We start from the raw sequence: 15,578 nt of genomic DNA on the forward strand, positions 1-15,578 counted from the left end.
TGTTTTTATTATTATAACACTATTAGGTATTGTAGTCTCATCACTTGCCTGTATTTTGTTCCATATGCATGAAGACTTACAAAAGGCGATGTTAGGAAGAATATCATGTCAGTTACTTTTTCATATTTTTAATTAAAAGGTGAATGAGAATCTGTCAGCTCAATTGTCATGTAAGAGATTAATATTATGACATTTTGTCTGCAATGTAATTTGCAGATTAATATTTTTACCATTCTTTAGGTCCTGAAGTAAATGTCCTCTTTTTCTGTTTCAGTTCTAAGAAAAGCAGTGGGGCCTATTATTGTTTTACAAATGAAGCTGCCAAGAGATGTTTACATTCAAACATCTATTTTTTTTGTCTGTTTATTATTATTTATTTATTTTCAATTGAAAGAGAAGAGAATATTTAAACAATGCTTAGAGAGCATTTGTGTGTGATTTGAGTTCTGAGAACTTGGCTCTAAGTTCATTAAAACAACCATTTCAAAAGCTGAAGTGATTTTCTTTTTTATATATTATAGTTAGAATATGTATAACTCAATGTTTTAACTAACTGAAAAAGCTGAGTAATCGCTAAAAATTTACTGATTAGTCATTGAGGTCAATAGCAATAATCGAATCAGTCGATTAATCGTTCTAATAATCGTTAGATTAATCGATTATTAAAATAATCGTTTGTTGCAACCCTATTTTGGTCAATATTGATATCACGATTATTTACCAAATTATTGGTGGGTGATATGATCAAAGTCTTATTTAATGATACATTTCATAATTATCGATATCAAAGTAATCAAATGTAAAATAACACTGCTGTATACATTAAATCTAGACTAATCCTTATTTAAAACTACAAAAGTTATTCACTCAAGAGCAGTGAGTGATTTTATCTTTTTTGTTAGATTAGCAAAGACTACAGCAGTCATTAATGTTGGTGACTGTCACTTTAAGAGCTGCACGGACCCAATAAACTGTTACATACGCAGTGTGTTTACATTCATTTAAGACATAACTGTGTTTAAGAGGATACTTAGCAAAACAACATTGACATATTTGTGTGTACTAGTCTATTTGACCGTTTAGACGCATACCTGAAGCCCAAAGTATACTTCTCTTATGCATGTTCTGCTCCATTTCAGAGTGTGCGCACAAGAGATCGCCAAGGGAACAGTGTCTCTTTTGTGGTAATGCGCTTTTAATAACACTAATATCAAGCACGTCCTGCAGTTTAGCAACAGTAGACTGCATTTTACATTACTCACTTATTCAGGTGATCTGCATGTTAAGTTTGGCTTAAGGAGGAACGAAAACGCACTGCTGAAGGAAAGGAAAGTGCGCTGGACGGAATGCGGCAGCGGCCGATTTGCCTCGATTATCTTGTTTTCATAATCGTTGGAAGCCAATATCGAAATTGAAAAAAAATAAGTTTAATCGCACAGCCCTATTACAAGTAATTCAATCATTGCTTGGCTTGATTCGTTTAAACTCCATCGATTACAGTCTTCAGTGTCACACGATCCCTCAGAAATAATGATGATTTATAAATAATCATCTAATGATGATTTGGTGCTCAAGAAAAATGTCCTATTATTATCAATGTTGAAAACAGTTGTGCTGCTTAATATTTTTGTGGAAACCAATATAAAATGTTTTCTAACAAACTAAAGTCCAAAAGAAATCATATTTATTTGAAATAGAAATATTTGTAACATTATAAATATCTTTACGGTCATCCTTGCTGAATAAAAGTATTAATTTCTTTAAAAATAATAATAATCACACTGACCCCAAACACTTGAACAAGACCAAAAGGAAGAGAAAGCAACTGATTCTCATCACTAGTCATGTCAGCCGATTCATCATTAAATCAGCGGTAACACTTTACAATAAGGTTCATTAGTTAACTACATTAGTTAACATGAACTAATAATGAACTGCACTTATAAACATTATTTTTGTTAATGTTAATTTCAACAATCTTGTTAACATTAGTTAATGCACTGTGAACTAACATGAACAAACAATGATCAGCTGTATTTTTAATAACCAACGTTAACAAAGATGAACAAATATAGTAACTAATTAAACATTATTGTAAAGCGTTACCAATTCAGCTATAATACACAATTTTAGAGTACTCATTGTGCTGTCAACACTGATACAGATGGATCAAAATAATTTCAGAGTTCCGTCAACTATGCCTTTATGCATAATATTGTTCTATTTTTATACTAACAGCTGCATCATCAAAAGTAAGCACTGATTTTTTTCACCCAAAAATGTTTTTGTTCCAAGACACACAAATGATGTTGTAAAAAATTCAATTTTTTTTTGTCGATTCAGTTTAAGTCAGTTGGGTCCAATGTTTTGTTGATTGACTTTCAGTGTATCAATGAAAATGGTTGAAACCATTTCAAAATCTCTTTTTGTGTTCCAGAGTAAAAACCGGTTTGGAACAACATGAGGGTGAGAAATGCTAACAGAATCTTTATTTGTGGGTGAACTATCCTTTTAAGTATATCCTTTGAATTCCACTTCACAGGGCACTATCTATCAGGGGAATGGAACGTACCCCAGGACTTCATCTCAGTATCAAAAGATCTAATTGAGACAGAAACATTTATGTCTGATTCACAAATTGGAGTTTTAGTCATGTGTCTGCATTAAGACTCATTATGGGATATAAGCATTACTGAGGGGTGAGCTGAGGGACACAATGATGGATGCACTACAGGTCCTCTTATCACTGCAGAAAAAACAAGGTGGTGCCTATGAGCTGAAGTGTGATGGATGAAGAGACACAGAACAAGAGGTTTCATGACCTTGTGTTTATGGTGGGTTTATCAGAACAGTGGGATGGGAGAAGTGTAAATCCCAGCCCAAGTCTCCTTGGCAATGATCTGAGCTTCACAGTGATTCACACATCCCTGGAAGAAAAAAAGAGAGAAAACCCTCCTACCAGCCTTTACATACTTAACCCTCAACCCTGCCAAATCCCTCTGAAATCAATTCCATTCTCTTCCATTATCCCTTTCGATTCCTTGTTTCATTCGTCTCGGAGTCTCACATGATATACTTACAATGATCACACTTTCTTCCCTCCATCCTCTTCTAAACTCCCACTCATACACTCATCCATGACTTTAACCTCTGCTCTTATCGCTCCTTTCTGTTTGAATCTCTTTCCTAACGTCTCTTTCTACTCCCCTCTGTTCCCGTGTTGCCCATTTCAGCATGTGTGAGTGATGATCCATGAATGCATTGCAAGTCTCCAATTGAAACTAGAGTGACCAGGAAAAAAAACAACCTACAACCTTGGTTATTTATCATTATCACTATGTCTAATGGAACGTGATCAGCCCGCCGTAATGGCCCACTTGCTCTCCAAATTGACAAAGAAGGCAATGAAAACAGGGCGAGAGAGAGAGCGAGCAAGGGCTTGGCACACTGGGTGAGAGGGTTGTAACGTAACAGGAGTAGGTGTTGCCTGCGTCTCAAGTACGAGTCTTGCATCCTAAAATATTTATGAAGCAAAGGCCTGAATATTCATATGGGTAGTGTGTCCTCTGTTAGATGGAGGGCATACAGCACATACCCAAGCACAGGTGTGTCAGAGTGTGATTCTACTCTAAAGCTCAGTCCCTTATTCAGAAGGACAGCACCAGGGGGAATGTTGTGTTGAGAGGAGAAAGACACTACAGAGGGAGCGAGAAACAGGGATTTGAGTCACGGGTGAGGCTGAAGCCGATATCAACACTTCGTTTTGAGAGGCTTTGCTGGTTGGATTAGACAGAAAAGAGAGTGTGGCCTGAGGCCATAACTCAGCAGCTCGTCTCTCCTTACATTACACAAAGACAAATCATGGGAGTATCTCAAATAAATATCTTTTTGCCTCACAGCATGCCCTCTAGCTGTACCTTCTCAACATCTCCTCTTTGTGGGTGCCTATATCAAATAGTTTTTGTTCATTCTAAAGGCAAGCTAATTAGAAAGGAACTATATTTCTTACAGGAATAGTTCACCCAAAAATTAAAATGTTGTCATCCTTTACTCACCCTCATGTTGTTCCAAACCTGTATGAGTTTCTTTCTTCTGTTAAACACAAAAGAAGATATTTTAAAGAATGTTGGTAACCAGACAGTTGATGGCACCCATTGAAAAAAATGGACATCAATGGGTGCCATCAACTGTCTGGTTACTGACATTCTTTAAAATATTTTTTGTGTTCAACAGACATTTTTGGGTGAACTATCCCTTTAAGAACAGCAATGTCTTTATAAAAAGTGCCTTACAGTAATAGAAAAAAATATAGTAAAACGCTATAATGTTGTTTTAATATAATAATAATTAAAAAAAAAATAGCAAACACATTTTATAGAACAAAGTTAAAATAATAGCCTACAAAAGTTCACCTTTTAACTTGTTCATTTGTCTCATGTTTGGAAAATCTAATGAAATGCGATAATTATTGCTGTCTGATAAAAACCTTTTTAATTTCAAACCCGGTTTCTAAATTTTAGCTTGCCATTGTCTTCATGTTGAAGTCCTAATTTATTAATAAACCATTGTTGTGGACTGTAACATGAACCAAGTTCTGCTGAAACCTGACTGACTTACTGTAGAAACCTCTACTCTACTTTGAGACCTCAGAGCACTACTTGTCTGGAAAAATGTGACATTTAGTGATAGAAAAATAATAAATAAATAAATATAGCATTTTAATGCTTTTGAAAAAAAGAAAATATATTATAAAAAAATATGTAAAATATTATTAGAAATTAAAACACTGTTTACTATTTTAGTATATTTTAAAATGTAACCTATTCCTGTGATGGCAAAGCTGTTTCCAGTAGGGCTGAACGATATATCGTTATCGTATCTATATCTAGATATGAACTTTCAAGATATTACTATCGAAAAAAGCAACGATATAGATTTCCCCTCTCCGCGCTCGCCCTGCATACAACTCTGGCAGTCACAACAAACATCATTTTTACGAGTGCCCTTGAATGCACCGCTAAAGCCAGCGCGCGCGCACTACAGGGACTTGAGAGGGGGGCGGCGTTTCCATGGTGACACGTCATTGCTTGTCACGTGACACCGCAGCAGCAACAGCGCTGAATGAATGATGATCTGCTTTCGTCATTTTTTCCTCTTTTATTCAGAATATTCACAAATGTGTTAGCTATGGCATGAAATATCTGATATTCCGATTGTCAAATACATGCAAGTGGAAGTATATTGTTGTTTAAACACCTTTATAACGATCGCGTTAGTTGAGCTGTATGCGCGATGGGCGCCGCCGTGTAATGCTGCCTTCACGTGCTCTCGGAATTATCGTAAATACGAGTTTCCTAGGTAAACATTGCACATGAACGCCCTCACATTTTGAAACTTGAATGCAATGCGCTCGTAATCACGATTTCAGAAGTCGGAATCATCAAATTTCCGATAGCACGTGAAGGCAGCATTAGTTTGTGCCGCAGACGCAGTTCATAGAATCGGATCTGTTGGATTTACAACCTCTATGTTTTCAACACGTGAATTCATCCACTTCTCCCGAAATACTTAAAAGTAAGTGGCTGGTGAACTGGGAATAGAATAGAGCAAACATTGAAGTTACTTACAATGTTTATCTGATATGAATAAAACGTGTCGAATTATAATGGAAAGGATTATTATTACCTCTTCCATAGACATCAGTGTGTATTTTACAAACTCTAAATGTATTGTTTTTTTAGTACTTATGTGAATTTATATGTTTGAAACCTAAAATAAACAGTATGTGGTTGAAAACACTGAAAAGTTGTGATATATGACAGCTCTGAGCGCGCCTGTCTCTGTTGATCAGGTGATGCACTTGATCATGCGCTCCAGGGACCAGCCTAGACTGATTACACCCGTGTGATCGTACGTGCCAAAGGCTTAAAAACAATACATTTTCTGACACAAATTTTTGAAATGTAGGCTTAAATCAAACACATTTTAATTCAGATTCTGGTTTTCACCGAACACGTAGTCATATCGTATTGTATCGATATCGAGATATCTGGCATGAAAATCGAGATATGAAATTTTGTCCATATCGTTCAGCCCTAGTTTCCAGCAACCATTACTCCAGTCTTCAGTGTCATTAGGGACTTTAAAGGCCCCCTGAAATCCAAATGGAAGTTTTTTAGCTTTTTAGTATGACTATGTTAGCCTTAAGGTTATGAATAAGCTGGTGTGTTCCAAAACAATGACAAAATTCGCATTTAGGAGATAAGCATTCAAAACTTACAGTCTCTCACTTCCGTTAAAATGAATCACACATTTTGAGGACATCATCTTCTCATCACATCTCCTGTCCAATCAAATGGTGTCTAGAATCTGAAGCACCCGCCCCCTACACTATAAATAGACGCTGAAGCTGTGGCTGAAATTGGTCAGTTTTTCACACATTTACTATTTTCTACATGGTGAATGGCACATAGCGCACTATACAAGGGATAGGAAACGATTCCGACAGTGTAAATATGCTTTTAGTGGAGGCGAATGAAGTCTGGTTTCACGTTAGTTTCACGCGCACCGCCGCAGCGCATACACACAGTCTAGACCAGAGCCGTTGACTAGAGACACGAGAGCGCAGCGCGGATCATATGCGCGAGTCGGCGCAGACAACAAAACATATCGGACCCATTTAAATTCTGCACAGAATGCTGTATTTCAAAGCGATATGGAGGAGATTATGATGATAAACGGTTAGAGATTAGGAGGAAACTCTGGCTTTACCAAACAGAAATGCTCTAGTCAAACTGTGGTTTTGACAAAACGCTATTGGCTGTTACAAAAAAGGGGAGGAGCTTCTAACAGCTGGAGCCGTTTTTGAACGGAAATTACGTCAACACATTGAATAACACTGCGTGTTTCAAGGCACTTCAGTGGGCCTTTAAGCATTCTGGCGTTCTATTGTGTATGCGTGACTTTAACTACTACTTTGTGACTTTCTAAAGCAACCGACTACTATGGGAGAATAGCGGATTTGCCGTAGTCGTTAAAACGTGATAGATTAGATGTAGTAAATGTTATGTGGCATTATAATTGTATCTATATATAATTTAATGCAAAAAGCAACCCATTACGCCGTCCTCTTTATTGTTGCTTAGTGATTTTTGTGTACTTTGGCTACGCCGTTAACTGTTGTGTACTTCTGGTTGCTGTTGCCGTAACTTCCATCAGTTGCTTTGCTTCGTCCCAAATATTTTTGTGGAAACCATGTTTCTTTTTTCAGGAATAAACAGGTTAATAGAACAGAAACTTTTGTAACATTTTAAATGCCGTTACTGTCACTTTTGATGAATTTAATGCACACTTGCTGAATAAAAGTATTAGTTATTTTCAAAAAATGTGTTATAGACCTCAAACTTTTGAACAATAGTGCGCATATGCCACTATAAATGTACAAAGCTCAAAAACAGACTAAACCAAGATTTCCTTTTTCAATGGGTTCTACCTCCATTAGCTGGATGACGAGCAAAAAAGCAATCAGGAAACCACTCTAACAATGAACAAGAAGAAGTGATTCTCTACAATCACTTTCCAAGGACCCGTGTGGCTATGTGCTACAGGTCTCCTAGCAACGGTCTCCAGGCAGGGTCTCCAGAGAGAGTAGGTAGATTTATCAGGTAACTACATCACAGGTCTACTCAAGGTTGAGGAGCTTTTCAGAACAGTTCACTGACCTCAAACAGGGTTAAAACACGACACAACACTATGAATGGGAAGGTCCTGTAGGGTTCTTAATGGCTGTTGAGGAAAAAGTGTGAGTCAAACTTTAGAAAAGAAGAAGTAGATAATATTGAGGAGTTGAGTGCATACAACAACATGGGCCGGACATGAATGACTGATCTTGTGCACATACACGACCGTAGGAGCAAAATAAAAGTGCTGACTGACCAGCGATGTCTGAAAGCATCTGGCTAATATCTAAGTGAAGGGACAAGCCTGTCAGAGCCTATGGAAGGTATTATTGAGAATATGTCTTTAATGGACACTAGGGATTATAGGACAGAACAGGGAAGACTACAGGAATAGACAGTGAAGACAGAGTGTTGTCTCAAACCTTAGAAAAGCTTGCAAGCTCTCTTTGATTTTTATTCTGAATAAAATATATGCATAAAACAATTACTTGAAAGGTGAATGTGAAAGGGCAAGATGACAAATGTTCTGTGTTGACAATCAGCTTTTGTTATGTCACAACCACAAACCCTGCTTTGGTGCTTAATATTATGGTAGTTATTAGGAAACATTTGATTGGACAAAAATCTGTGTAGTGTCATCAATATTTTATTCTATTTCCTAAAAGTTAATTTGGTCAAAATGGATAAAGAACATGGATAAATATAAAACTATAGATTCAAAGACTTTGTTATACATGTAGAAACATGTTAGTTTATTGCAAAATATTCATATATATGCAAATATTTAAGTAGTTTAAGAGCTTAAAAGGAGGGGTAAGTGCTTTCTGGTAACCGATGTTGATTTCACATCACCAAAACAAACCCGCCCCTATTTTGATAGCTCCGCCCCACACATACGTAACCCAGGCAACAACTACGGCGGAATCTGCTGGGCCAGCCGGCCGAGGGTATGATGTCATCAATAAGTGAAAGCAATGCGTGTTACTATGGTAATCCCGGTCGAATGTTCATTGAAAAAAATCATCCCTTACATCCCAAAAACACAAACACAGTTCTCATGAACAACTCGATAACACGAGACAGTCCAATTAACAAACACATTACAATTATGACAAGATTAGAGGGTTATATCGATCACGAAAAGAGGAACCAAAGGAAATAAACGTATATTAGGAGTAGATTATCTAAATTTTCGGACACACTTTGGGAGCTGACGCTTGAAAGAGACAGTGGAGGAGGTTTAGACGCTCCAGGCTTATATGGTGTGGAAATGAATGGGTAATTATCAAAATCAATGTTACTCGCCTATCGAGAAGAAATAAAGCAACCTCGGCCTTCGCTCCTTGAGTTCTCTCCAGCGCTGGAAAGCTGATACTTCTTGCCTGATCGTAAGCCTTTTGTTCCACAGACATCTTCCACATTTGTTTTTTTATCTGCTAATCAATGTTTATCTAATAATTCTGTTGCACCAAACTTTAAACCTTGATTAAAACTGGAGTTGTTCCATTTCCGATACTAGTATCGGAAATATCACCGATACCTCAACAAATTCTGGCATCAGTATCGGCGAGTACTTGAACCCATATACGATCCGATACCATTTTCTTAAACAAGACCTAGTTATTACGACCGTGAGCTTTGCCTAACCACAGCGCGGTTCTTCTTCGCTGCTCAGAATGCATTGCAAACACAGGAAGTTGTGCTGTGTTGACACAAGCAACCCCTGTTTAGAGCAGCGAAGAAGAAAAGAAAAAGCGTTAGCAGTATGTCAGCTGTTTAGCAGTATTTCGTCTCTGTGTGGATGGCGGGTGCCCACACACACACGCACGCACGCACGCGCTGTCTTTGTCCTCCAACAGTTTCTCTACCTCTACGTGCGTTTTTTACAGTCTATGGTCACTATATGAGGACATGAACGCATAAACTGTCACTTCATGAGAATTTACTGTGTCATATAATGAACAGACACTCCAAGCTCTTCACGGAAACCCATCAAAATAAGTCTGGTTTAACGTGAAGAAATTTTCAGAATATATTATGCTACTGTTGTAGCCTACAGTAGATTTAGATACGTCTCTATGTAAGAATAATAATACGTTTCTACTAATAATAATAATTATGCCTTAGAAGGTTGTAAAGAGATTCTATTCCTACATTTATTTGTTGTACTGTTTTTGTATACAGTTATAGTGTAAAACTAAAATATCTCTAGTTTGCGTTGTTAGATTTGTGGCTGCATTTGAAGTTCTTTTTCGCTTAAAGCAGCACTAGGTAGGTTTTGCTCTCGGGGTCCCCCTACAGTTGGGAAACAGTATTGTCCTCTACTACTGTCGTAAACTGTCATCCCCTGATGCGCACGTGCATTTATTGACATGACAACTATGATAGCCCTGAACACTGCAGGAGTTCACATGCAGGTGTTCTGCTTGCGTCGCGTGTGAAATGTCTTCATCCCAGGTACAGTGGCATATGTTTCAGCATGTCATATGAATATAATTTCATGGGTTTTATTTTTTTTTCAAACGCCAAATGATCGTGATGCTCACGTTTACAAGCCAGCGTCATTATAGTAGCCTAGTCTATTGGTTCCCGTTTTACAGAATCTATATGATACTTCAATTCAGTGTTTGAGTAGTAGGTAATAACCATATATCGTCAATATTATAATATCAAGCTACCATAGATGAATCTGCAAATTTGAAAAATCAATTTGCATTATAGCTTGAAGACAAATAAACCAATATCACAGACATGTTAGATATCCTAAAATGTGATTTTGTACGTCTTATGTATTTACTTGCAAGAATGTAGCCCCTCCTCCTTCAGCTCACGCCAACGAGCAAACGCTGGCCCAATGTTGATCCTCGTCCTGCCTTTAATCCGATCACTTTCTCGTTTCCTCTTTTTGCTTTCCTCAGACAAAACCTTTGCTTTCTTATTTTTCTGTGCTGCTTCGGCCATGACTATAACATCCGGCAAACAAACGATAGTTGGGCTCGCACGTCCGAATTTAAGGAAAGTGACGTATATGCCGTAAAGCAGTCGAATTTTGTAGTTCTTTTTTTTCTCGGGTTACTACCCGAAACCCGAAGTTTAAAAGTACGATTAAAAACGATACAGACCCCGTCAGGCTATGGCAGACGTGTCATTCAACCTATTGTAAGTCGATGTATCATCACAAAAGTCTTGAAAATATATTATAAAGGTTGAAAAGTTACCTAGTGCTGCTTTAAGAAAAATAAATAGTATTACTGTCAAATGCATGTCAGATAATAAAAATACTGTAATAAATACAGTAGTTCACTGCATGCATTTGTTCATGTTTTATTAAGGGATAAGTCTGAAGCACACCATAAAATAATAGCAATTCACACAGGGCTAGTAGTATAAACACAGCTGTATATACAGATACACACACAGGTATCGGATCAGTACTCTGTATCGGCCGATACCCTGAGCCCAGGTATCGGAATCAGTATCAGGAATCGGAACATCTCTAATTAAAACCATTTTAATTGGATTTAATTTATATTTAAAATAGATACTTAAATCCTGTTGCTCCATAACTTTAAACTCAGATTTAAGTCTCAATTTAGGGATTAATTCTAAATTTACAGGTGAGAAGGTTTAATTTAAATAAAGTTCACCTACAATTAAAATATGTGTCTGATTGAACAAAGATAGAAACAGTTGGGTGTCGACTTCCGCAATGAATTAATGAGGACATCAGCTGGTTTAAGCCGTGTCAATGCAACAACAGCAAAAACCTGTTCAATGATATGCTGTTCACACTTTGAAACCGCAGCGCACACGCTTAAAATAAACAAAACATTATCGTTTGTTGGTGTGGACGCAAATATAGTTATAATTATTGTTCTTGGTGTGAACAGGCCTCAAGACATTACTGTAATTTGTACAGTTATTTACTAATATATATATATATATATATATACTAATATATATATATATATATATATATATATATATATATATATATATATATATATATATATATATATATATATATATATATATATATATATATATATATATATATATATATATATATATATATATATATATAAGCCAGTATAATACAGAAAATTCTATTTACAGTAAATAACTGCGATTCCCTTTGCATCATGGGATACCACACAGACATTTACAGTATTTTTTTCTTACTGCAAACCCCTTTGAAATGTCTAACACTGCACATAATATTCATGACTGATCATTGACAGAAGTCTCATATCTATACATTTTATTATAACAACATTTGCAGTATTACATTGGTGAAAAGGCCATGTCTTCACTTTATGAATAATCATTATTGTGACAGAATGACAACACAAGTGAGAAAAATCCTTGAAGCCGGCACCAAAAACAATAATCCTGTCTGCTGAGAAGGACAAGGAGCACACAAATGTCAGACCCGTCATTCTGTTGCGATACTAATGAGTTTGACAAGTTAACACCATGGAGGAATAAATGTCACACACAGGGCAAGCCTACAAAAACGTCCCTGAATGTCTCCCACCACAGTAATGGGAAATAGCTCAGATAAACACCACAACCAAGCTTGCACACATTCCACATATGCATTAAAACAAAAGCTGTGTCTGTGCGCAAAGCTTGTTATTGTTAGATTCTAGTTTATCAGTAACCAGTGGCCCGGAAAGTCATGGCCCAATCCATGCCACTCTCTCACTTTATTTTTTTTCCCTTGTGCTGGTCTGTATGCTACAGAACCTGAATCTCTATCTGAAGAGCACAGATAACCTTTAACCACAACTCCATAAGCAGTTTCAGATGTTACTCGAGAGAAATAAGCAGAGGAGTGGCTGGAATCGGTGTTTACGCTTGCGTTATTCTCATTCCTTTCCTGAACCACCAGCTAGTAAGTCAGCAACCACAAGAGCCCAACTACTCACAGAAAATCAATGTTAACTAGAGACAAGTCCACTGCCAAGTGCCATGGTTGCCTTCTAAGCCAAGGGATCAATCAATATCTGCTCTTTTATATAGACTGGATAATAAGCAACCTCAGTTTCAGACATCTAGAGAGGAGTCTTCCTGAGAAGGGGGGTACAAGTGGAGCTTGCATTGGCAGATGGCAGTCTGTAAGAAGCCCCTCTTGATGGCTTTAAGACGGTTAAGCCTATTGTGTTAACTGCTAACTAACAACATTCAAGAAATGTACCGTGTTTTAGAAAATGTATAATGGCACCTGAGCTTGAAAACAAATGGAAATAACTGAAATCTGGTTCAGATAAGACTTCATATAGATAATGGAAATAAAACCGCGAATTAAACGGTTTTGCACGGACTGGATTGTTGTTATCAAGGCGTCGTTAAATCGAAGAAGCCTCAGAAGACAATAAAAACACACCTCTCCAAATGTATACGTACTGTATAACGCGCATTAAGTTACCTGTAAGCAGGATTTTATTTAATGTGTAAATTACGTTTTTTTTCTATTGTGCCTTATACACGTTCAAATACTTTATAAATTATTGTAAAATAATTACAAATTAATTGAATGTATTAATTCTTGGTAGTATATTTAAATGAGTAGTGTCTAAATATCGCCATAGATTTGCCATTAGATTTTGAAATTAGTGACCGTTTTTTCCCTTCAACTGAAAACCTTTAACTTCGCTTACGTTGGTCACAGTCCGTTAACTTACTTTGCCCAATTTGGTTTAAAGCTTAAACTTATACAGAAACGGTAACCGTATAAAACTCCGAGATAACAAAAAACTAAAAGGTGTAAGAAACCGAAATAAAGTAGGATATTAAAAACTTTTGAGGGAAGGAAGGTAGCGCTCGAGCTAGTCCGCAGCCCTACGGACCAAAAAAAAATTAAATATAACGTTAACTTACCTGCGAGAAGAATACCATAGATTAAACAGAGGCAGGTAGTGCTCAGATCCATTCCTCTGCTTTTAAGCCACAGTTTAGTAATAGGTGTAAGCGTAAAAACAACTTTTCCGCCGACTTGAACTGTTTCGTGTTCACTCTTCTTTCGCCAGTCTCGCGCTGCATCAGTCGTCCACTAGCTCGCTCGCGCAGGTGGATTGTGGCTGGAATCTGCACACGTGATTTCCGGAGGTATCCGCCGGAAAACTTGAAGGAGTTTTCACGCCCTCTTGCGACATGATCCCAAAAGCGACAGCATTTATCCATACGTCGGTCATCGGAGCATATTGAATAGCCTAAATATATATATATATATTGTAAAACACCACTTTTGAAGTGAACGAAAAATGCATATTGTTATGTAGTGTGAAGTTGCATAAACTTAGCCATTATGTTAAGACTGTGTCTTAAGAACTAATTTGATACACTAGCAATTAGTCAAGAGGTTATCAGTCTAACTTTTCTGATTCAAATTAGACCAATCTAACTTTAAATGTAACTGTTTAAAAAGTTAAGAACAGTCCTGAAGAAAAAAATAGACGACTAACTTTTAAGACTAAGCAGTTTATGCAACCGGCCCCTGTGATGTTTTTAGAAAATATAAGGGGTCATTAACTTTGTCAATTCTTTCACAGTTTTTTGAACATTTTTCCTGAAATGTGTCCTATGATGTGACATAGAAATAATTAAGAATATAGGGGTGTCGCACCAAAGGACAACAGAAATTAACACTTTCTTAGTGGTTCCAAAAAAGTTAAATATTTGAACAATTCTGAGACAAAAACTTAACATGTGCACTTCACAGGGGGCTTCAGTAACATGACCTTGAATGGGGTCCTTCAACTAATTAAACTTGTCAGTAGAATTGGCCCGATTTAAAATCAGGATCACACCGGAGGACATGGTTTTGTTTGACAAAAAGTTCCAACGCTTTTAGAAATAATAAAATAGACATATTTAATAATAAAATTATGCCTGATGTATTTATTCACATTTGTATGCTTTTCTTTTTGAATTATACAAGTTGTAATTTATTGAACTATGCTTGAGACAGTCACACCATAGGACATTTTTGAGATTTGCTCAAAGATTTGCTCAAAAATGTAACAAAAAATCTAAAGACAAAGCAGTTTTTATTACAACAGGTCCACGTTAGACAAAGATATGTTTACCATTTACTGCATTTTAAATGATGACAATACTAATTATATTCATTTGTATCTTGTGCGACAGTGAAAATGTCATCTCATCTCAACAACCCATGTACTGGTCAGTTTAGTGCAAAATCTAACCTTAACTCCTGATTTTCCCCTGCTGATCTCGCGAGTTCTTCATCACTATGTATTCTAGCACTCATATTTTAAAAAGTCATTTGAGAATTACATAAATGGCATAACTCATGATGCGATTTTGGATCAACTACTGTATGTTGATACTTTTCAGCTAAAAATATTAGTTTCCTCCTTCATAGGCCCAGATCTGGCACATCCCAAGTTTAGCTTTAAATTGGGGCATAAATGGGGCCTGCATGATGGTAGTTTAACAAACTCAGGGTTACAGGATTAGTTTCGAGTTGACAAAACCAAACCAATCTATTCAGGCTTTGTTGGTCCCATGATGCTGATCATCAGCTTTCTCTGGCATCTCAGGCTTTGATCCTGAGTTTAGGAGTTTAGCTGTGACATCAGTGAAACTTTGATTCACTTCTCACGAGAGAAGCAGTGATATTCATTTCTCTCTTCTGCAGAATATTACACGATTGAAAAATATTAAGAATTTAAACAAATTTACACAGCAAGAAGAGCTGTCTATAAAAGAGGACAACTTAAAGAAAAAGCTCACTACGTCAATGCAAGTAAAAGGTCTGAAGTTAGTTTAGTTGAAATAGAGAATAGAACATGTAAGCTCACATGTAGTCATTTTATAGCTTTATTTATTGATTTTAAAGCCTATTTGTATGACCTTTATTTAGGTTATTTA

The 15,578-nt window shown here is 36.7% G+C and overlaps 1 protein-coding gene across 2 annotated transcripts in view; it reads right to left on the reverse strand.

Moving 5' to 3' along the window:
* Positions 1 to 13,745, reverse strand: part of cxadr (CXADR Ig-like cell adhesion molecule) — a 60,356-nt gene extending 46,611 nt beyond the window's left edge. For both annotated transcript variants that reach the window (XR_013815528.1, XM_079803903.1), the window contains exon 1: positions 13,563 to 13,745. Coding sequence is in view for 1 of the 2 variants with exons in the window: in XM_079803903.1 (XP_079660029.1) it covers positions 13,563 to 13,614 (52 nt within the window). In the remaining variant the exon portion in view is untranslated. The remainder of the gene's footprint in view (positions 1 to 13,562) is intronic.
* Between the last annotated feature and the right edge of the window lie 1,833 nt (positions 13,746 to 15,578).

This window comes from Gobio gobio (genome assembly GCF_949357685.1).
Source record: "Gobio gobio genome assembly, chromosome: 22".
NCBI classification, from domain to species: Eukaryota; Metazoa; Chordata; class Actinopteri; order Cypriniformes; family Gobionidae; genus Gobio; species Gobio gobio.